The following is a 24,017-nucleotide window of genomic DNA, read 5'->3' on the forward strand; positions in this document are numbered from 1 at the left end:
CTTCGTCGTTTGTAATTTGTCTCAGTTGAGAGTAAAGTTTTATTTCACTCTCTTTGGCTTGTTGGGTCAGCCCAAAGGCTTCAATGTTTTGCTGCACTTCCTCCAGCTCTTGCTTGAGTTTCTTTTTGCTCAACTCAGGCTCTTGGTAGTTGGTCTTTGCCCAATGTTTTAGAGCCTGCCTTACTCTTTTTAATTTTGTTTCCCAGATATAAGTTGGGGAGCCTTCCACATGTTGTATCCAAGCCTGCCACACCACGTCGTTTGCTTCCGGGATACGATTCCATATGGAACAGTATTTGAATGGGAGAGGTCCTAGCTGATATTGACTATGCAAAGTGAGCGTTATTGGATAATGGTCAGAGGCGGAGACATTAAGAATATTTGACTGGCCTGTTGTGAAGGTGGACAGATACGCTATGCTTATGAGGAACCTGTCAAGGCGTTCCATGATATTGCCGACTCCTATTCTTCTGTTGCTCCAGGTATATCTTCGATTCTTGGGCCTGATATCTACAAGGTCTTGCTCCTCCATTATACTCTCAAGTCGATTTCTGAAAGGATCTGGGTTGAAATGTCCCCCTCTTTTCTCGTTTGCATGCAATACCAAATTTAAATCCCCTGCAATAATGAGATTGTTGTCCCGCTCATCTTCTATACTAGCCTCCAAAGTGTTCCAGCATACTTCTTTCTCTCTATACTGATTCGGAGCGTATATATTGTAGATTACTACCGCTGCTCCACCTGTCTTACTTTCTAGATTAGCACGGATCCAGTTCTGGTGTATTCTGGTGGAGTTACAATTCCATTTATTACTGTCCCACATTGTTAGAATGCCGCCTGAGGCTCCTCTTGCTTCGCTTGCACATCCACTGTAACGCTTTTGCTGATTGAGGACTCTATTAATTTCTGATTGATCTTGCTTTGTTTCTTGGATAAGAACAATTTCGGGGTTTTCACTTTGGGTTAAATCATTGAGGGCTGCTATCTTGGAGGGGTGCCCTAATCCCCTGTTGTTCCAGGATAGTATTTTCATCATGATTTATTGTTTACGTGGAGAGGTGCTTGCCTCTCTTTGCCCTTGTTGTTGTTTTCTTTATCCGAGTGCCCAAGAATAAAGGATTCTATAGGAGTTTGAGAGCCCATTGCAATGTCTTTCTGGGTACTTTCTTCTCTCTGTTGTTTGGCCGATTTTCTGCCAGGCCCATGTTTCTTTGGAATATCACTGGGCGCCCCATGATCCTTTGATGAACTTCTGGTAATCCTAGTGGAGGGGAAGTCAGGGGGGGGGGGGGAAATGAGAGGGGGAGAGGAGTGGAGTGGAGGGTCAGAGGAGGGGAAATCAGGCACTGATTCTTCCTCAGAGAGAGAAGCGAAGGGATTAGAGGATGGAGGGATGGGAGGATCTGTAATCCGAGGAGGAGAAGAAGGTTGATGAAGGGGGGGCTGCTGGGTGGAGGAAGAGGGATGATGAAGGGAAGAGGGTTGGATGGGAGGGTGCTGATGGGAAGGACCAGGGGCTTCAGAGTCCGAAGGCTTGAGGGGAAGGGATGATTTTTTTCTTTTAACAGTTTCCCATTGCCCATCTTGCTCTTCTGGTTCAACATTAACTATTTTAGGGCATCTATTTGCAAAGTGACCATATTCGTGACATACCTTGCATTTGAAGGGTATTTGCTCGTAATCCAGCTGCTGAATATGGCACCAGTCATCTACTTTCAGTTTGATTGCTTCCGGCAGTCCTCGGCCCAGATCAACCTCAACGCAAATCCGCGCACAAGCCTGCATGTTGTCTTTGGGTTCACTGCGGTCTATGTATTTTCCAACCGCGTTCCCTATTGCTTTCACAGAGTCATCCCCCCAGCAGTGAAGTGGGAGGTGAGGAAGTCTAACCCAGACTGGAACCGCACTTGGAATATCTAGTTCAGGATCGAAATCCGGGGTCCATTTGTTGAGATAGAGGCCCCTGGAATCCATAAAGTAAGGCCCGTTTCTGAATATAAGATCTTTATCCTCTTTGGTTTCAAAATGAAAGGTAAAATATCCTCTACCACAGAATCTGATGGATATTTTGCCCTGGATCTTGTCCGACCAATTTCTTTCGACCCATCTTTGCACTGTCTTGGGTGATGGCCATAGTCCTGTAAATTGCCCGATTAACCCTTTCTCTGCTAGGGAAATGGCTGCCATGCGTGGAATGGTCGGAGGCAGAAGAACTTCCTGTAAAACATCCAGCTTCTTCACAAACTTTGTTGTTGTTGGTCTAGGTCTTGACGGAGGGAGAGATTTCACCAGGTTTGAGAAAGCTCGTTGCAGCTCCGGATCCCCACTAGGCGGATCCGGAGGATCCATGATTCAGATCGCTCAGTCGCAGGCAGGCTCAGGCGCGGGCTTCAGACGCGCGCGCAACAGCAGTTTTTTTATTTATAAATTTAATAAATTCTAGAATGTATAATTATATTATATATTTTTAAATATTAATCTTTATCTATTTTTAATATATTAATTTAATTAAATAATATTTTTTTTTTAATATTAAATAAATTTAAACTGCAATTTGTTTCCTGTGAAACAAAACAATAAACATGTTATAAAACTTGTATATTTCTAACAGTGTAATTCAAATTAGCATTTCATAAAAGATCGAAGGCATAAGAGAAAATGCACATTAAAAAATGTCATCTCTTCCCAATCCATAGATTAATAGAAACTCCAATTCATCTCCTGCAAAACAAAACAATAAACATGTTATCGGATAGGGAAAAAAAGTTGATCTATTGGACATTGAATACAATAACATGTCGCTTTTGCTATCAAAGCCAATACCTGAGAAAGTGGAGGTACAACTTCCATTGTTCAAACCTGAAATGCTTGTTGGTTATACATGTAAAATCTATTAATATTTCCCAAATTGTGTACATAGAGAAATTGTCGAGAATCACGTGCTTGTACTAGTGGACATGTGAAAATCTTGATGCCATTTCCATGAGTTGTAGTTAGGCCTGGAATTTCAAATTCCCTCTTCCCGTCATATGAAATTTTGATGACGTTTTGGCACTTTTCATGCCTTTCATTTTACTTTCTGAGTGAATTTGTGAGTGTCGACTTCCCCTTATCTAAAAACTCTCTTTCAACTATTCCTGCATCTCAACTTCCTTTAATCTCCCTCTCAGAGTGTCTTGTTTCTTCATAAGTTAGCATATGTATTTAGCCATGTCTCCACTTCCTTTAATCTCCCTCTTAGAGTGCCTTGTTTCTTCCTAAGTTAGCATATGTGTTTCCCTATAGCATACAACCATACTTTTAAGAATTTATAAATCTTTTTAGCCTTTAGGACTTAATAGTTTTGATTATGTACATAAATTTTGACATGTGAAAGAAACAAAAGAAAGTCATATAGTTAAGATGATGAGGATCCTCAACCACTAGTAGATGAGATAGAGTTATTTTTTTTTAAATATCAAGAATTTAACTACTATCCATTTTTATAACTTATTTAAATCTAATAATCTACTACATATGAATTTATTAAACATATAATTACATGTTTAACTATTTCTTTATAACTTATTTTCACCAAATATTTTATTTATGGACAGGCACACACATCTTTATTTACTCACTGCATATTTTATTTACTGAATTCTCACCAAGATCTCTTTATTTATACCAAGATAACTTAAATCCCTATAAGTCCACTTTCAACCAACTGTGAACTATTTGAATAATAAATCCAGTAATGATAGCTAAATATTTTTTTAAAATTATAATAACATCTTTCAGTAAAAATCACATAAGAGATAATCTCGTCGATGTGTTTCGAACCAGCTAGTGTGGTTCATCTTCAGGACAAGATGAGGAACCAGATCCAGGCAATGCAATAAATAGATGTAGAGAGCAACTAACTAGTCATTTGAGAGTAACAACTAGTTTGACTTTAGGCCTGGATCTGGTTCCTCATCTTGTCCTGAAGATGAACCACACTGGCTGATTCGAAATGCATCGGCAAGATTATCTCTTATTTGATTTTTACCGAAAGATGTTGTTATAATTATTATGGATCACAGAAGTCTAAATTCAAAAAAATTAAAATATTTGTACATCCTTTCAACTAATTTGATATCCATTACACGTATTTGGAACACATTATTCCTAAAACCATGAAGCTGAAAAATGTCAAGACTAAGCAAACTCTGCAATCTACGAGGTAATCAACTCATCATCTGCATTTGAATATTACTAACTAATCATTTTCATAATATCCTAAATATTTTCCTATGGTGTCCCCATCTTAAAAAATTAGATTCACATTATTGTCCACATCATAGAAGAAATATACAGCCCAACCAATTACAAAAAACAATCCTTCCTATTAAGCATACAGTAGACAATACCATTACTTATTCTATTCATGTACTTAGTAGCGGTTGCATCCTCCAAATATAGCTATATTAGAAGTAGTTGACAACCTAAATAGGTACATTAAATAAATTTGAGCTTATAACATCTTCAATAATTATTTTTATTGTAAGAGAAGTTTCACTGAATAACTATATAATTATTATTTTTTAAAGAGAAATTCACTGTGCTAAAAATAAGGTTGATTCCACAACATTTAGTAAAAAAACTCAAAAAACAAAATTAGTCAAAATAAGCAAGGGCACTCAAAAAACAAAAATATTCAAAATAAGCACTGACAGTTTTCAAGATGGTAATTGTGTGCTTCACTATGGAATAAATCACAAGCTATTTTTCTAATATTTGAGACATTTTTTTAAACCTAACATGATATATTACTCCCCTCCTAAATTTTATGGGAAAGAACCGACCTCAGAGAAATTCATTTTGACAAGCCCATGGATAATTTCACAGAAAACAAATACTAAGAAAGAAAAAAAAACAACAATTGAATGAGATTGAAATTGATTGAAGAAGGCAACTTACTTGGGACTTGCAAACTTGTAAATCTTGTCGATTTTGAAGTAAACGATGAGGGTAACTTCAGTAGAAATATCCAACATTTTTTTTAGCGACCCATCCTTGCGTTTCAAGAAAATAACATGGCAGTGACTATGGTTTTGAATGAGTTTGAGGTCCACCTTCTGCTTACCCCTTTTGAGTGTTATTTTGTTATCGGTTCGCTTGGTAAGGTGAGTAGAAATGTTGGACCACTTGTTTCCTAGTAGAGGATGAATTTGAATAATATTCTGCCCTTCCTGCACGCTGAACTTCCCCCCTTGATATTTGGCCTCAGATAGTTAGCCCAATGCAATCTGTAGCTCTTCCCGCATCTCAGCAACCCAACTTTCTACCACAGAGTCGTCCAACTACCATGGTCGTGCTCCAGTATGTAAGTAACAAGCTTCTGATCTTCTTCGGGTGTCCAAGGGCCCTTCCTGAGCCCAACTTTTTCGTAGCAGGGAGCCTTACCCATTATTTCTAATTTGGTGTGGGCTTTGATAAGCCTCTCGCCCCTTTCTAACAGGCAAAAATGTTGTCGAATTAAATAGTGCAACTACCCTTCACATCACCATTTGTTCCTCGGATGCTTTTATTTCTCGATCACACTTCTTCGTCGATGTTGGAAGATGACGAGAATCGAACAAGAGGGAGAGTGTGGAACGGTTGAGGGAAGCCTAAGGAACAAAAACAAGCCCACTACCCCTTCTAAGTGTTATACGCACCAGAAAACGCATGTATATTTTTAATATTTTGTAATCACATACTAACTTACAGTTCGATGGTTGAATTCACATTCTTGACATAGACTGGTTGGTTGGTTCCTTGAATGTAACACCTAGATTATAATCTAGCTGTTCGTAGTTGCCCAGGGCGAGATCTCCCTTCATAAAGTTCAAATCTACAAAAGGACTATAGCGAGATAATTTTTTATATGATTCAAATCTATGAAAGTGTGCCAGGCTCCAGCACCATGTGAGCCAAATGTATTGTATGCATTTGTGTTATGACCTTGGGCCTAGTCTTACTTTGGTGTTTTTAACTTAAGACGGGCACTATAAATTTTGACGGGAAAAATCCCAAATTAAACGTCAAAGTGACGGTTACTGATTTATGAGGCACGTTAAATTTGATGGGTAAAAATTTATAGCAACTATCAAATACACTGTCACATACATTCAAACATGTCTGCAAGTTACATAAGAAAAGATTGAATTTTTGCAACTTGTATCAAAGTTACAACAAGATGAGCTACAACAATGGAGTCATCATTCTGAACTTGTCTATAAATATTCCTCATTGTTGGATGCTTTCCCTAGTCCTCCCCCTCCCATTTTAGAGCCTAACTCTATGAGTGTTTGCATGCTACAAGTGTCACGAGCTTCTCTCAAGCAGTCTGGTACATCTGATCCACAACTAGTTCCTCAACACCCTGCAGTTACCATCCCAGCTGAGCCCTCTGGATCCACCCCCCCAAGACCTCCTCTGTTTGTGGGTGCCTCTCTTATGTTTCCACTAGGAACTATCCTAGTCTCAACCATCCAGGAGCTATTCCATAGGGACATTACCTTGTAGGCCAGATGCCTTTCCTATTTCCCTCTCCAGACGTATTTTTTGTCCCTGTCATGGCTTCGCTGGTTCTTCCTAACATGACTTTGGGGATCCCAATATGGTACATCGATCCCCCTGCAAGCATTCCGCCTGGTCATCTACGACCTGATCATGCTTTGACCACGGTTCAACCATTACCTACCTCCCTATTGTAGCGGCTAAAACCACCCTCCAAAATTTTGGCCTGCACCAATTTCAGAACCTCCCTTGAAGAGTTTCACTTGATGACTGCACACACTCAGGTTCACTCCGCAAGCTCATGTGAGTCTTTACATTCGCCTTGCTTGTTCATTGCATTCAAGTCTCTGTATACTAATGTTTGAGTCATGCTTGTGACCATGTTCTGGTTATGCTCAAAGTCTTCGCTTCGTATGCGCTTGTTGTATTCACTATGAAAGCATTTGTCGCACTCACACACAGAGTCACATTCATTGTTGCGCAAGCGTCGTCTCGATCAATGAACAATCAGTAATGAGTGTCACACTTATCGCTTACACTGTCGGTTAGTCTTGTTGAACATGTGTGTCTGGATGGTTTGGTCGTTTCATTGTCAAGTCATGCGAGTGTGTGTTCTTATGGTCACCTATGCATCTTTCGATTGTTCACACACTTAGCCATTTTTTATGAAGGTTTTGATGACCTGAATCCCCTCTGACAGCCGAACCATCACCCTGCCATCGACTTGATCGATTGTCAACCAGAATAGCGCATAAGCACCAAGCTAGTCTTTTCAAGTTGCACTGCCCGCAAGCAATCCAATCAACTCTCATGCTAGCCACCTAGATAGTCGGACCCGGCAGTCACCCCAGGACTAACTCCCCTCAAAAATTGTGCAGAGGCCACTAACTTCACCCACTCAACTAATGGAGGAAATTGCGCAAACAAGCTAGACAAACACCAAGTGCCCGTCTCTGTTTCCCTCAGAAAATTGCGCAGTTTTCCCAGTTAGTCTTCCTGACTGTCAACCAACTGTTCATATTAGAAATTGTGCAGTGTTCATGAGCAGGCCTTTCACTGCCCATCACTCAGCTCAGCTCAGAAATTTCACAAAGATGATCAGCAGGCAGCCTCCCAGCCTCAGTGAAATTTTCTTTTCCAACAACCCCTAGCAGTAGACTGCCAGTTCCCTCTGGGAATTGCGCAATTTCTGCTACCAGTATCCCGAGCAGCTAGCTGGCAGTTCCCTCTGGGAATTGCGCAGTTTTGGCTACCAGTGACCCCAACAGCCAACTGGAAGTTCCCTATGGGAATTGCGCAATTTTGGATGCCAGTGACTCGGGCAGTTCCCCAAAAAAACTGTGCAATCCCTGTCTGTTGACCCTTCATGCATCCCGACCCATTCCTATGGAAAATTGCTCAAATCTAGTTGTCCAGCCCTGCTTCCCATTCGTTCTGAAAAATGCGCAGAGCATGCCTGACTTGCCTGCCAACAGCCTGGACTATTCCTCCCATAATTTGCGCAATTTTGCCTCCTAGCCAAGCCAGACCTTGCAGACAGTCACTGTCGACTCAGATTTCCTGTCTCCATCTCTTAGTGACTCTTGCGTAGTTTTCATCAGTAGTTTCCCGGATCCATCATCCTGTATCACAACCTTGCTTCCTCTCCCGGTCACCTGCATCCGAATGATCATGTTTCATGGTAGAGTAGGAGGTTTTGGATTTACACAACATGAGGCTATGAAGCAAGAATGACTTGATTTACATAAAGGCCATAAATATCATCGAATATGTTTATATCCAAATGAAACTTAGGCTATCATTAAGGTCAAAGTTAGAATGCATTAATGTTTAAAACCAAATACGGGGAAGAATATTCAAGTTGCATAAATTTTAATAAAGAAATAAAACCATCCTCATAATCCAATTTATTGTTACAGTCATAGAAACTAGACACACCTACTCATGGGGGCTTAATGATTCCCAAGCTTTAACCAGATGGGGTCAGATGGTATCCCTTGACACCTCATAACCCTCAATCACGGTAGTTTTTGAAGTCTCCACATGTGGTGCAAGAGAAACCAAGGCCTACTGCCATTGTTTCTTTGAAGCAAGGCTACCACCATTACCAAAGATCAATCCTAATTGGATATCATGTATTTACTAGGTATACAAAAATGAACATAAAGCATTGAATACACTGAATAAGAGTAAATGCACAATAACGTTAGCTAACTACCACCTCCTTATTTATATTCCATGATGAGGATTTCAAACCTACCACGAAACAAACCCAATGTAAATAAAATTTGTTTTTAAGAATAACATTTTAATACCAAGTTTCCTAAATTATATCAACTTAAGGTTAACCACATTAAATATTATTTTGTAAACATGAACTAATCTCTTAAAACACTTGCTATAGACATAATAAAATAATAAAGAAAAGGGAAAAGATAGAAAAAATGGAAAAAAATATTAAGTGAATAGAAAAAAAAATCATTCATATAATCTAATTTATAAATGAAATGGTTTTTTTTTTAAGGTATTTTTTTCCAAATTTTTAAATACTGGAGTTTAAGTTGTTTAATGCAACAAAGGCAACCTTTAAACAAGATTATTAAGGAGAATCAATCAAGGGATGTAAGAGTGATAATAATTGTAAATGAGAGGGATAGGGGTTGTAAATGGGAATAAGGAAAAGTAAGAATTTAACGAGAGGGTTGTTAAGGAGAATCAATAAAAGGGAGATGAGGTCCATTGTTGTGAGGTGCTCTCCAACCCAATATGGTAGAGATATAATGTTATGTTTAACATTTTGACTAAATCAAATTACATAAAAATTAAAATTAGATTAAATTAAATAAAAAAGATTAATGTAATGTAATGTAAACATTTTCATAGTGTCAAAATAAAATAAAGAAATAAAAATAACACTATAAAAATAAATAAAAATGAGCCATGGTATTGACCCATGGTATTCATGTGGAATATATCCTATCTAAAGGGGGAATTAAACCAACCTAGATACATCTTAACTTCAGATCTACCAAGTGTCGAGAGAGATCAAATCTCTTGATTATAATTTTAACTATATAATCATAAAGTTAAATAAATTAAACCATAGAAATCCAATTTTTTACAACCCATAACTTTTCCCATGGTTTTGACAACCCATGGTTTCTCCTATCACTACTACATGTAGGGGGGTTTTAAGACAATATTTGAGTCAATTGTCTTAATTTAAGACAAAATGAAACTTGTGTATTGTCTTAAATATTGTCTCTAAGCGGGTGTCTCAAAATATAATGTCTCAGAAATTTGTCTCTATAAAGACAATTTATAGAACACATATTATTATTGTCTCTATAAAGACAATTTGGTTTGTCTCTCTAGAGACAATTTCATTTGTGTCTCTTTAGAGACAATTACATTTTTGTCTTTTTAGAGACAATTCCATAATTCAAACTATTGTCTCTTTAGAGACAATATAAAAAATTATTAAAAAAAAAATAAATGTCCATAATTCAAACTATTGTCTCTCTAGAGACAATAAAAAAATTATTTAAAAAAAAATAAATGTCCATAATTCAAACTATTGTCTCTCTAGAGACAATATAAAAAATTATTTAAAACAAAATAAATGTCCATAATTCAAACTATTGTCTCTCTAGAGACAATATAAAAAATTATTTAAAAAAAATAAATGTCCATAATTCAAACTATTGTCTCTCTAGAGACAATAAAAAAAAATTATTTAAAAAAAATAAATGTCCATAATTCAAACTATTGTCTCTTTAGAGACAGTATAAAAAATTATTTAAAAAAAATAAATGTCCATAATTCAAACTATTGTCTCTCTAGAGACAATATAAAAAATTATTTAAAAAAATAAAATAAAATCATTTTGAATGTCTACTGGTCATGCCTTCCATTATGTCTATCGATCCGAATAATTTTCTTAGCCTGAATAGAAGATTCTTCAACCACGCTTCTGTATTCTGCTCTATAACCACGAGGCCTCTTGTTTTGGCCCCATTGTAGGAGAAGATCTCCTCGTTCTGCAACGCAATGCCTTGAGGGCTGGTTTTCTTGGCTAGTCTTTCTATCTTCACTCTTCTCACGGAACGGTTCTGGAATGGAGTTTACGTATTCGAGAGCTTTCTGGTGGTTCCCGTTGCTGCTTGTCGATGACCCTCCTTTCGTCCTTACTGTCTTTCCTTCCAAAAGGGTACTGGGACATAGCAGCAAAGTACCATTGTGGTACCACGTACTTTATAAATGTGCGTGACTAAAGTACACCCTAAAGGCTATATGACCATCACGCAAACTTTATCATCTGTACTGAAAACAATTAGTCTAACCTTTCTTGGTCCACAAAATTCTTTCACCTTAAGGTTAATATAATTATAATTTCACACAACCCTAGTTGATTTATGCATGCCATTATGTAAAAAATGCAACAAGTTTGATTTCTCCTAAAGGTGTTAACCAAAATCCTGCTAATAAATGTGAATAGACAGCTTTGTAAAAGTTAAAATGGCACTATAGGTAAGGCCATGTTCTTGTGCACAAGAAGTTGAAAGTCAGAAAATGTATGCTTCAAGTAGCACACTTCATTAGAAAATGCCCAAAGATATGAGTGGTAGCATGACTTTTGTTGAGCAGAGCATCACAAGGAACTTTATATCCAATATACCAGCCAGAAAAATATTGATATGCAAATCAATAGATGGTTGGTTCAGTTCTATTCATGATCATTGTGAATCGTGATTGCTAAGGCTGGTCATCTAAGCATTCTAATTAGTATCATGAAGATGACATACGGGACTCTGAATTTGCTTTGAGGATGGGGAGAAATGTTCCAAGGGCCTTTCTAATATATACCCTTTAATTTTGTGGTATAATTGTCAAATCATCATCGGATTATTCATTTGACGGGTGCAATCATGCAATGACCAGTAAAGTTTTCAAATTAGCATAAATTGTTGAAAGAGGGAGAAATATGATGGCTTCTTTGTGCGTAGTGCCTATCCTTTTGCGTCCTTCTCTGGCTCGGATTTGCTCCTGCCAATCTATCTGTGTATCCATCTCTATCTACCTATCCATCCATCCATCCATTCAACTATATGCATGTCTGGATATACATATGTAAGCCTGCAGATCTATGTTTTATAGTGTGTGCTCTCCTAAAATTTGGGATATGCGTGCACATTGCATTTATAGGGTGTGCCTTGGGAAGTATGTATCCATTTTGACTTTTTCTCCATCTCATTTGCAAGGAGAAAAGATATATCGAACTGGTTAACATTAAATAACAAGGACTTGACAATTACTGTACAATAAATAAACCATGCTCATCCTAATTCAGGGACCAAATAAATTCCCTGGTCCATTAAATCAGAGAAACCTACACCAAAGAAAATTCAGGAAAACAAAAATATTCGATAATACAAAAAATTACAAGCTACACAGGCAGCATCCTCAAAATTGCCAGCGCTCTAGTTGTACCTCTACTTCAATTAGGTCTTTCTGAGCTTTCTTCCTATGATAAAATATTGGGCAATCACAACTGCAATAAGGATAGGACATTAATGTAAGTATAAAAGAGATAGTAATTGCAAAAAAAACATCCTATTAATTAAAAACAAATACATGATCACACAAATGTTACAAAATACATCCATAATGTAAATTTAAATCATGTTATGAAAATGTAATACTTGAAATATAGCATTCAAAAACCTTGTGCAAAGAAAATCTTGGTGCAGAGAGCCTTGGCACTGCTGACATTGTGTCCATAGTTTACCAAAGAGCATTTCTAATTCCCACACTGACATTGATCAAATATTAGTGTCATATGATAGAAAATCTAGGTAAGAACAAGAGACACAAGGCCTACTTTAAATTCTCCAAATAAAGAGTAATGGTATTAGAATACCAGCTTACCATTTGCAACTATTTTATGATACAATTCTGCTTCTCTTCCTTTGCAATGTGAACAAAGTGTCTGATCTTCTTTGCTGCAATGGCAACATGAAATCAGGTAACATCATGAATTTCAGTATGAAGCAACCTAACCAGACATTCTTATTATAAGAAATCTAGACAGTTTCTTACAAGGAGAGCAGGCATGGAATCATGCAACCTCATAGATTTTTCCACATCAAAAAGATGAACCCTAGTAGCTTTCTAAAGCGCCAAACTGAAATAATAGTTACTCTCAATTGTGCACTACTATAAGAAAGGAAACCACATGCAAGACACCCTCTACTTGTATTAACTAAATACCTGATAGGTGTTTTACAACCAATACAACTGAGTTGTTTCTTGGAAAATTTCATAATTCCACTATTTGAAGGAGTTGATATGGAAACTGCTCGTGTGTGACTACCATGAAGAAGCTCCTTGCTTGCATTCTTCAAAATGGGTTCAAATATTCTCAACAGCGGCTACAGAGCAAAAACAGGCACTAATCAAAAACACTTAGCTAGAAAGAATTACTATCTATCAAGATATATTTGAAACACTGGTGAAATTTTCAAAAAGAGCATAAACTGCAAGTGATGATGCTTTGGTCTTTCACCTTGCTCAGTTGATTCTCCAGATAATATTGTGGATCAATAGGGATGTTATTCTCCAGTACGTAAATTGGATCCTCAGATTTCTCATATGCCTGAGCCCAAGTAAACACATTAGTCATTATATCCATAATCCCTCTGTAAATTATGCCTCCAAATAAAACATAACAAAATAATTAAAATAACCATTTTTTAGTGCAATATCGAGACTTATGCTGAGCACAGAAGGGGTTAATTATTACCTTGGCACCTTTTGCAGCCTTTATGATGACATATGGAACACGATCACCCATAGTTGGAGCAGTTGCAGCATACCTCTGTAAACCAGGGGCAACTTGGCTTTAAAACACGACATCAATTTAGAAAATCCAACAATGGACTCATTGTCAATAAAAAGCAAAATATTACAAGAGTCTTTAGATGCATTGTAGTAATAAAAATAGAGAGATAGAATTGAAATGGAACCAGAAGGCATTGCACCATTCATTATACTTGTTCTGAGAAGTTATTTCCAGTATTTACCTTCCGCATGCGCTCAGCTAGTTCCACGTGTGCTACCTTGACTGCATAGTCATCTCCAGTCTTTGTCAGACCCTGACTCAACAAAGATATTGTTAGCACAGGCAAACAACAATGCCCTTAAGAATATGTTGATAGCCTTGATAAAGGATATGACTTGCAAACATCTGTTTCTGCTGCAACTAAACAATAATCAATTTTTCTCAGGATGAGATTAAAAATGCAGATATATTATATATTGTCATGTTTTGATTCTCTTCAATTGTATAAGAGCCTCCCTTGACACTTCTTCCTCCCATTGCTAGCAGTAAATATTGACTGAATCCCTTCCAAGTATAGAATGTAGGGAGAAGAAACATGACAGACTTAAAAAGAAAACTTCCATGGCCTGCCCCAACTAGGTATATAGTATATACTTCTAACACTTGAAACCAGGAATATGTAATAAGTGACTTGCTCGCAATGTAAATCTCCTCTTTCCCCTATCATATTTTCTCCATTTCAAAAGTAACAAATGGTCAAACAAATTTGGTCATAAACATGCAGAAGGATTCATTGTTCTCACCTTAGTTATCACCAAAAGTGATAAATCCATTCTGTTCATTAACAAGTCAGAAATAATGTTCTTGACATACTGCACTGCACCAGGTATGTCACGATCAATGAGTATTTTGTGAAGGCACTCTATAACCAAGTTATTCACCAGCAGGCAATTTTCCCTTCGCACTGTTTCAATGCCTGTTGATATGGAATATTTAAAAGATCAAGAATATTTAATAATTAAGAAGGCATCAAATAAATTATTTTTCTAAGAGCATTTTGAGCCTTCACAAACACTTAGGCCTGTCTTTGAAACAAAAAGATCAGGTTTGTCACCTTTAGTATCCATTTTGTCATAAGCATTTGGCTTTGTCCACAACAACCCAACATATCTTTTCTTGCTGATCAACAAGTATGGGTAGCATATTTTTTCAAATTCTAGTTTAATAGGCTGCATAAAAGCATATGTTAAATAACACACTGATTAGATGCCAAAGATGCACTAAACAGATGCAGATAAGCCACAGAAAAGCATAACTGATCATCTTGTCCTATGCATATTTACAAAGATCTCATGGAAGTGGAATGTCAAAAGAAGATTAGTTTTAAAAAGAAAGGTGATATTAAAACATTCATCCCTACAAAAACATCATTAACAACTCTAGAGGCTTCATGGATATTTAAAATTCTTGACACTGTACCTTTGTAAATGTACCACTAATATAATCTGAGGCTTCCCTACCTAGCGTCATGGCCTCTTCTATATTTGGTACACCAAACTGTATCATAATTGAATCTATATCTCCATATACAACCTAGATTCAAATATAAAAATATAATATCAAGCTTTACAGTAGAAATCTTGGTTAGGATCATATCACCCATTATGATTTCAAGAACTTGGACTATCACCAATACAACAACTGTACTTCCTGTCATTACTAATCCAGTTAAAAGGTTACAAATGCCTTTAGTTGCTAAATAATAGTCTACCTCAACATTGTATTGGTAACCACCAACTATTGTGAACCTTTCTTCAACTAGCCTCTTTGTATGCTCTATCATTTGACGGCCTGATAGGTGGAAAAAAAATGAGATGATTAATGATATGAAATTTTAAAACAATACGTAAAATCGATATTGTCTGATGGAACAAAGAATGTGTCAAAAGATTAAATTGGACTTGTAATCAAAATATAATAAGAGGGCATAAGCATATCATCTTAGTTGTACAAGTACACATGACTAATTAATGCAATTCAAGAACTCGATCTTATTTGTACAAGATTGTCAATTACAGTTCATACCCAAAACATTATGCCAGGAGGAAGAAAAGAATTACATGGATATAATTGATGCCCAAAAATAATCAATGTGAATGGTTGATACATGCATATATAGAATAAGAGAGGACTGCAAGCATCTCTATCTTGTAAGTAAAAGAAGCACCAATAACATTACAACTAGGAAAAACAAGGGGAGAATCAAGGTGTCCATGGATTTAATGTTTTTTTCCATGGAAGAACTATGAAATTACCATAGCTCGTCACACTCGACGAAATCTCCAAACAGGGCAATTGCCCAACAGTGGCACCAGTAAACCCATAAATTGAATTCGCACTGATCTGCAAGTGCACACAGTCAAAACTATTTTATGTGTTTCACCAGCATACCTAGTTTTACTTTTATTCCATGTCCAAGCCATAATTAATATAGACTTGACAAAGCTGTAATTACCTTCAAAGCCAATTGTCGGCCATCCAAGACAGCCTTTTCAAAAGGATCTTTAGCCTCCTAAACAAGATTACAGGAAGTTAAAAACTGAGATGCTAAGTGGAAAAAATACAAGCATGTAACATGAACATAGGAAGCACTTAGTTCACCACCTTTAGGTCTGCCTTGGCTCTTTTCCTGGCAGCCAGTAACTCTTCTAGGATCTCTGGTAATATTCCCTAGGAAACAGGAAAAAGAGCATTCAATTTAGCATCATCGAAAATGGTTAGCATATGATGGTTAAAAAGTAAATAATGAAATAAGTATCAGTATAGTGTTTGACATGCAAAGACATTAAGGTCTTAGCATCCTACTTTACTTTTAATCCTTTCTAGTAGCATAGCTTCTGGTGCCTATGCTAGTGTTACAACGATACAACTGTGCATTATACAGCTGGGATGACTAGGACAGTGTATTGGGATCTCATCCACATAGCAATTTGACTGCTAAAGTCTACCATACATGTTAGGGAACCTATCTACTTTTTGTACATTGACGAATCAACCAAATATGAATCTGAATCTACTGAAAACTTCAAAATATGTATCATAAAAGTAGCCTAGGGTTTATTGTCCATTATCCGAAACTTCTTCAGAATCTCAATTGCTTACTTACATGTGTTGGAGGACCAACTCACCTCAACTCAGCCAAACCTCCAAGACCAAGAAATAATACATGTCAACTTCACTTGCCAGTTTCTTATTGCACCATGGGATAGAGTTTTTTAAACTAACTGTTAGGACCAGGTAATCTACATACAACACAAATATAAGCATATCAAATTTATCATAATCAAACAAATAATAAATTTAGGACCTGCAACGGTCTTAGTGATGCCCATAATCTGTAAGTACTCATAAATCCATGAGTACCAAGCACAAGAGGCTACTTTAGCCCAGAAAGGGACTTCTTCAACTTGCACACATGGGTATCCCATCCTAACAAAGATATTATATTTGAACCCAAGCTGAAACAAAACCATGAATCACTCTTCTTGCCACCTGCATCTCTAGCCCTGTCAAAATCCACTAAAGCATGCAGTAGCTCAAAGCACTGTGCCAGTGTGCCCTTTAAGTACCAAGCATACCTCAGACCATGGAGCATATTTGTAGCAACCTCAGCTCAACCATATATTAGCAGCCAAGCTAGACAATAAATTGGTGTCTGAGCCCCCCTTGTTTGTGAGACAAGGGATCTCATGCACACAACAATTTGACTGCTAAATTCTACCAGATATGTTAGGGAACCTATATACTTTTTGTACGCTGATGAATCAACCAAATTTGAATCTTAATCTACTGATAACTTCAAAATATGTATCATAAAAGTAGCCTATGGTTTATTGTCCATTATCCGAAACTTCTTCAAAATCTCAATTGCTTACTTACCCCTATTCCAGGACCACCTCACCTCAACTCAGCCAAAGCTCCAAGACCAAGAAATAACACATGAGGTGTATGTCCTTCATGTCAACTTCACTTGCTAGTTTCTTCTTGCACCATGGGATAGAATTTTTTTAACTAACTTTTAGGACCAGGTCATCTACATACAACACAAATATAAGCATATCAAATTGATCATAATCAAACAAATAATACAAGTTATGACCTGCAACAGTCTTAATGATGCCCATAATATGTAAGTACTCATCAAAAAAACAAAGTATCTTCAAAATTTGTTTTGTTGCACACATAATTAGTATATGTTTGGACCCTCACAACCTAGTGCGCTCCTTAGAAGTTAGAGCGATGCATGTTCAAGTTATTAAAATTTAACACATATCAATCCTTTTTGTGCTCTTTTTGGGAGGCACTACATTAATTATGGGTGTGGAATGCTCATCACGTTGAACACCCTCCTCATTATTTCTGTCTCCCATTCGTTGAAATTCAACAATGGTTTCCTACCAAGGTTCAGGAATGACTATTGGATGATTTTGTGCAACAAGCAAATCATCATGTGCTTGTATCTCCTCCCCATGCTCACTCCCAGATGTTTCACCTGATTCCTATACACAACACACTTTAACTTGTTATAATAGCATTAAAACCTCCAATTGATTTATTGCATTATTCATATAATATTATAAACAACTAACCTCGGATCCATAGCCAGTAATTCTTTTTCCCCTCGATTTATCATGTGTTAGTGAAGACCTTGGGAACCATGTAATATAGCATATTTTAGGTCTTCCTCTGAAGCTTCCTTTTGAAACTGGTGAACCTACATTAACAAAGATAATCATATCTATAAGATAAAATAACTAATAAGATACAATTAACTCAACGTGACCATGGTTACTTTGCCTAAAATAGAAAATATAATAGATGGAAATATCACTTACCATACCACCACGAATACTATTATATCCACCAAAGCCTAATTTGTGAGATCCAATTTTTGACACCCTAGCTTGGGTTGCTTTTCTTGTAACTCATAGGCATCTCTTAGCTCCTCCTTGTGCAGATGGCCTATAGTTTGGATTTCTGAGGACTTTCCTCTTAAACTTGGCATCTTTCATGAGTTCATCCCACGTCACTTGGTCTGTGATCCAAGCTGGACGTGGATACATCAAGTTTTTTGTCAACTTTGTCCTTAAATTGGACCTCTTTGAGTGCATGTATTTACTTGCAATCTGTAAAATAAGTTCCTTATCAAATCCAGGATTACCAATGCTATTACTACATCTTTAAATAGTTCCTCTTTTCTGGCATTGGCTTGTTTCCTCCAATCCATTTGGATGGTATTTCCAAATAATTGTTCTGCACGACGAAAAATAAAGTGATAAAATTTCAACCCTGTTTCATCCTTCAAGACATTTCCTTCTGAAGTGAGCAAGATTGTAACTTCTTGCATTCCTTTTGTGGTCACCGATGATATTTTTGTAGTCTTGGGGATTGAAGAAGGTTCCCTTATAGATACATTAGGCACTGTGTCACTTACTTCCTGCATTTACAATGAAATTGTGGAACTATTAAGAACCCAACCAAAATATGAAACTATTTTTCATATCTAAAATAATGATCCTAAACCTAACAAATGAAATTATAAAAAAAATAAAATAATTTTACCTGTTGATATCTTGCAGGAGCTACACTCTCCAACAATGACATTTCCCATAACTGAATTTGTCCAATTATTTCTTGTCTGATTTGAACATTTGCAGGAATATCTGGTAGGAGCCTTAACATTCTTGTTTGTGAGTCTATAAGACTCCTTAAAGAAACTTGTTCTAGTCCTGGTGGGAGAATGCTGACTAGATCCACATTTGATGTAGAGGGCATGTTATGGGGTTCTGGTCTAAGTGTAGATGGCATAGCATGACCCTCTATACCAACAGATTGTGTAAAGGGCATGTTATGGGGTTTTGGTCTAGGTGTAGATGGCATAACATGACCCTCTATACCAACAGATTGTATACTTGTTGGGGTCACCCTAGAAACATCCTGTAAGGCACAAATATAAATAATAAGATGGAATAACAGATGAATAATGTTGAAATATGTAACTAGGTTCGGTCTTCATAATGACATATCTAATCACAATTCTATGTAATTTATGTAAAAAAAGGAAAAAGAAGATTATTTTTGTTATGACTGAGGCATGGGTTTCATGAACACATGAAGAAGCAAGTCCCATTATAGAATGACAATATCTCGGAAGACTCATTAAAAGAAGGTCATGAAGGTGGCAAATGATCAATGAAATGTATAGTAAAGTTGCAAATAATCATGGCAACCAAAATACTAATCAGTACAGATAGGTGTCCATGAGGTATGTATAATAATTTTCTTTTAAAGGGTCCATCATAAGATGTAGTAGGGTTGAATTTATGGGTTTATATTTTAAGAAATACCCTAGTATTCAGAAACCTTAATCTTAAGGTATTTGTTCCCTATGATTTGATTTCTAGGGCATGGGATAAACTCTAGAATGACATAAAGGGAAAAGAGTATGATCTAAGGTTTGAATTTAAGAAACCCTAAAAAGGCCTCTTGATTACATAAAAACCCTAAAAAAGTAACTTGACATCATGTTTTGGAATAACATATTGCTTGGGTTACTTGTTAAAATAGTATTGTATGTACAAGAAGAAAAAAACGGATGGGGTGATCCATTTGAAGGCATGATGTAGCTCTTCATAACACCTCATAAATCATGGAGTTGTTGTGCAAAAACTTTATTAAATATATGCCCTAGATTTCTCAACAAATAACATAATCAAACTCACATAAATAAATGGTTGAATCTTACATCTTGCATAACATTAGATGTATATGGGGGCATTAATGATCCCTGCATGCCAACATTGGTTGTATTGAGGGGCATAAATGAATCCTGCATGCCAACAAAATGCACGCTTAGTAAAAACACAAATATTAATAAATATATATAGTGAAATAAGTTAACTAAATGCACAAAAATATTGATCAAGTTTTACCACTATCATTACCTTAGATGTTTTATAAGGTGTTATAGGGGTTGGAATGACTTTAGCAATTGCTTGCATTCCACAAACATAAATTAGCATAATATAATAAGGAATATAAGATAATTGAACATATAAAAGACAATATTCAAGCTTACCTCATGCATCATCATAGCAGCGTCTTGCCCTCGTGCATTTGTTAACATTTCCATAAAAGTAGTGAATATCATTGAATCCCCCATAGTAGCATTGGTAACACCCATGGGTACATTCTTAAAAAAACACATAATAACATAAAAATAAGAAAACCTTGATAAAAAACCGATAAGAAAATAGAATCGGTAACACCAAATATGTGTTAAGTGAGCATTGAAGATCTGTCCAACACTTTGAGGCAAACTTATTAGAGTGTTCCAACAAGCATTTAACTAGTCACAAACAAACTTTTGAAGTATCATTTTAAAGTTATTTCTAAAAACAAATCCAACCTCTAACTAAATAAAAAACATAAATAATACAAATACCAAAAGCAACATAAATACTTGGTCTACCAATTTGTATAGAATAATGTAATAGAAATTTGTGAAGAAAAGTTTGTGGACACTAGTTAGGATCATTACATAAATAAATGTTGAAATATATGACAACGTGTAAAACCATAAAATTATTCTAAAATATGTTGGTTTAAACTTCTATGCATGTAATACTAATTTCATTGAGGAGTTCTCTGGATTATATTACAAAGGGTAATGCACTGTCTTAAATTGTTGTCGCATAATGCAAAGTAATCTCTGTAGAATATCTCCTTGCTGCCTATAAACATTACTTCACTATCTCATTGCAGCCACAATCAACTCCAAACCAGACCTTGCTTGCCTCAAAACCCCAGACCATACCTCAAGATGATTTGTTGCCACATAAAAACCTTAGGGGTGATTCATTGCCACAAACAATCCCTTATAGGTGGTTTGCTACCATAATTGATACCTCAGGGATGATCTATTGTCATCAACAGTGCCTTAGAGGTATCTTTCTATCTCAGAATTGCTTCATAGACATATTGTTGCCACAGTGAAGCCTCAGATTTAATGTGTTGCTATAGATAATGCCTTAGAGATAGGCCAATGCCTCAGATAATGTCTCAGGGATGATTCGCTACCCAGATAATGGCTCAAGATAGTTTGCTGCCACAGTTAGTTTCTATTCGATCATTTATATAACAACATTAGGAAGTTGGATTAAAGTGAGAGATTTTAGAAAATTAAATGAAAGTCTGGTTGGTTGACTCTATGCAGTTATGGATTGAAACCAACGAGGTTCCATAAATAGTGCTCAAAAAATAAACAGTGTTCCTAACAAACAAACATCATTTTGTATATAAAATATTTAAATAAATTATCACCAGTTTATATTAAACTGTGAAATCAACATTTGAAAAGCAATGCATATGAAGCACATTAAGCATGCATGGAAACTACTAATCGGAGTCCAAAGAATTATTATGGTAGATGAAGCGATATGGTGTGCTGCCTTAGAAGAGCACCAATATGCAATAAAGAACCCTGAAATATGCTTGGAAAATGAAAAGACATAAAATAATGGAGAGCACTAGTGGCAGAGAGGGTATAAAAACTCAAAATTATGTTTAACCCTCCAATATAGTTAACCACACATGGAATAAGTGAATTCAAATGAATGACAATGCAGTGAATGCCCATGAGCTCTGGTTTCATCAATTCACGAGTAAATGTTGGTGTGGGATTAAACCAAATAATGCCAATTGCATGCCTCATACTTCTCAAAGACCCAAGCTACAAATATCATGGCTTGGTATTATACCTATGCACAGATTTGTGCAGATTTGAGATGTTCATAGGAGAATCAATCATATTTCCATAACACCCCTCTCAAACCTATTTCATGCTAACGAATTAGAGTCTAGTGCCAAACACATGATCACATATCCAAGCAAAAGATCATCCCAGTGCATCTCCTAGAATGGTGGATATCAAGTGACTCAATGTGGCCATTTATTGCACAGAAGTTGAAATATATAACAATGAGCCAATGGGGCGTGCATTTTCATAAAAGGATGACCTCATTTCTCAAAACACACCCAAAGGAACTAGGATTGTTACAATGTTGTATGTTGGGTTAGGGTGCAACACTATCATGTTATAAGACACAATTGCATATAAAAGGTTATACTCCATGGGATACATAAAGAAAATTCCTTTTCTTGTCTTAATTAGAAAGGAGACAGTTTTTCATTGACAAGAAAGAATTGTTATTTAGAAAGGAGGCATCATCCAATGAAGTTCGAGATGGTGAAGTTCGAGTTTTCATCACTTTTTCATCGCATTTCAAAAATATTCATGAATCGACCATTGACTTAACCTCTAATTAATATGCTTGTGGTTTACATTAATATATCAATCTTTTATCATGTTTAAGGCTTATATGGCTTAAATTTATCATTATTATCATACACAAAATAAAATAAATACTATTTTTAATTGATTATATTATTTATTTTATTTCTAAACTTTAAAGTCGTATCTCATACATAAAAAAAAAGGCCGTAGTTTAATGAGTTGGAGGAATTGCCCAAAAAGCTATGGAAATTCTGGTTATATTTAGAGAAAATCCAGCAAGGATTTTCATAAATCCAAGTTATAGTTGTTAAACTTCAAAATTTTAGGTGTCCTCGAAGTTTTTGATGGTGCTGAATCCATTTCCACCATCAAAAACACAATTCAAACATTGCGGCTACAAGATTTTTTGAAATTTTTTTGCCCGGATTCTGGCCACTTTTGGCCGTCCGGGCAATTCCTCCACTTCGGTAGACGACTTCTATGATTATGATGAATTTTAAAAAGCAATTTAGACAAAACTTTATAGTGATATAGTGAAATACAATTAACAAATGATGAATTTAAGAAAGAAAATTTATATTTACATTTTTTTACAAAATTTTATAATGTGAAAGTGAAATACAATTAACAAAAAAAACTTAAGAAATATTTTTTTTGTAATTTTAAAAAGAAAATAAAGTAGAGAAGATGTAAATAAGTTACATAAAAGATATTACTCAATAAATAAATTATATAAAAATATATTTTTTAAAATAAGTAAAGTGTGGTTTGTAAAAAAATAATATATAAAAATAATTATATTGGTTTATTTTAGAATAAAAATTTAGAATTTTAATTGAATTATCAATAATTATTAGGTTGATGTGGATCGCAGACATTTCATTTATGGTTAAGGGTTGGACTTTATTTCAAAGGTAGTTATGTCATTTTCACTTTTTAATTTTATTTAAAAAACCATATTCATAACTATTTGGATTTCTATCCCCGGATGCGGGTGGTAGATGAGCATTCAAGGCGGATACGACGCCGGCCTGGCAGGTGGCCGAGCCACATGGTAGTCCGTTCCTTCCCCTGTGGGAATTTAAGGTAGAACTCTGCCCCTCGGCCGGCACCATTAATCCACTGTGCGGATCGAGACTTCCCCTGTAAGCATAAAAACATGGAGCCAAGCCCTCTACACTCCTCCATTCTGCCTCTGAATTGCTCCTGCCACCCCGCCGCGGCAGAGCCAAGCTCTCGAACCGCAACAGGAAGGCGTTGCAGACTACTCTGTTGCATCGACCTGGGCAATGGTTA

At 36.1% G+C, this 24,017-nt stretch overlaps 1 protein-coding gene across 1 annotated transcript; it reads right to left on the bottom strand.

The window, feature by feature from the left end:
• Nucleotides 1–11,988: 11,988 nt before the first annotated feature.
• On the bottom strand, nt 11,989–19,108 carry LOC149207231 (DNA polymerase delta catalytic subunit-like). The gene is made up of 16 exons (XM_089397970.1): nt 18,989–19,108; nt 18,588–18,863; nt 16,031–16,096; nt 15,882–15,938; nt 15,682–15,769; nt 15,138–15,217; nt 14,846–14,959; nt 14,481–14,595; nt 14,170–14,342; nt 13,608–13,679; nt 13,328–13,402; nt 13,091–13,180; nt 12,796–12,956; nt 12,454–12,527; nt 12,250–12,337; nt 11,989–12,076 (listed from the first exon to the last, which is right to left on the bottom strand). The coding sequence occupies exons 1-16, from the start codon at nt 19,106–19,108 to the stop codon at nt 11,989–11,991; spliced, it is 1,737 nt and encodes a 578-aa protein (XP_089254096.1).
• Between the last annotated feature and the right edge of the window lie 4,909 nt (nt 19,109–24,017).

The sequence above is a fragment of the Pinus tabuliformis genome, chromosome 1_2 (genome assembly GCF_031772625.1).
Source record: "Pinus tabuliformis cultivar Carrire ecotype Pingquan chromosome 1_2, CPIR1, whole genome shotgun sequence".
Lineage (NCBI taxonomy): Eukaryota > Viridiplantae > Streptophyta > Pinopsida > Pinales > Pinaceae > Pinus > Pinus tabuliformis.

Excerpts from the sequence above, each read along its gene's own strand:
- LOC149207231 (XM_089397970.1), bottom strand. The coding sequence starts at position 19,108 with ATGTTAAGGCTCCTACCAGATATTCCTGCAAATGTTCAAATCAGACAA. Across the intron at positions 15,770-15,881 it reads GCCGACAATTGGCTTTGAAG|ATCAGTGCGAATTCAATTTA; the intron begins GTAATTACAGCT and ends GTGCACTTGCAG. Across the intron at positions 13,403-13,607 it reads TAGCTGAGCGCATGCGGAAG|AGGTATGCTGCAACTGCTCC; the intron begins GTAAATACTGGA and ends CCTGGTTTACAG.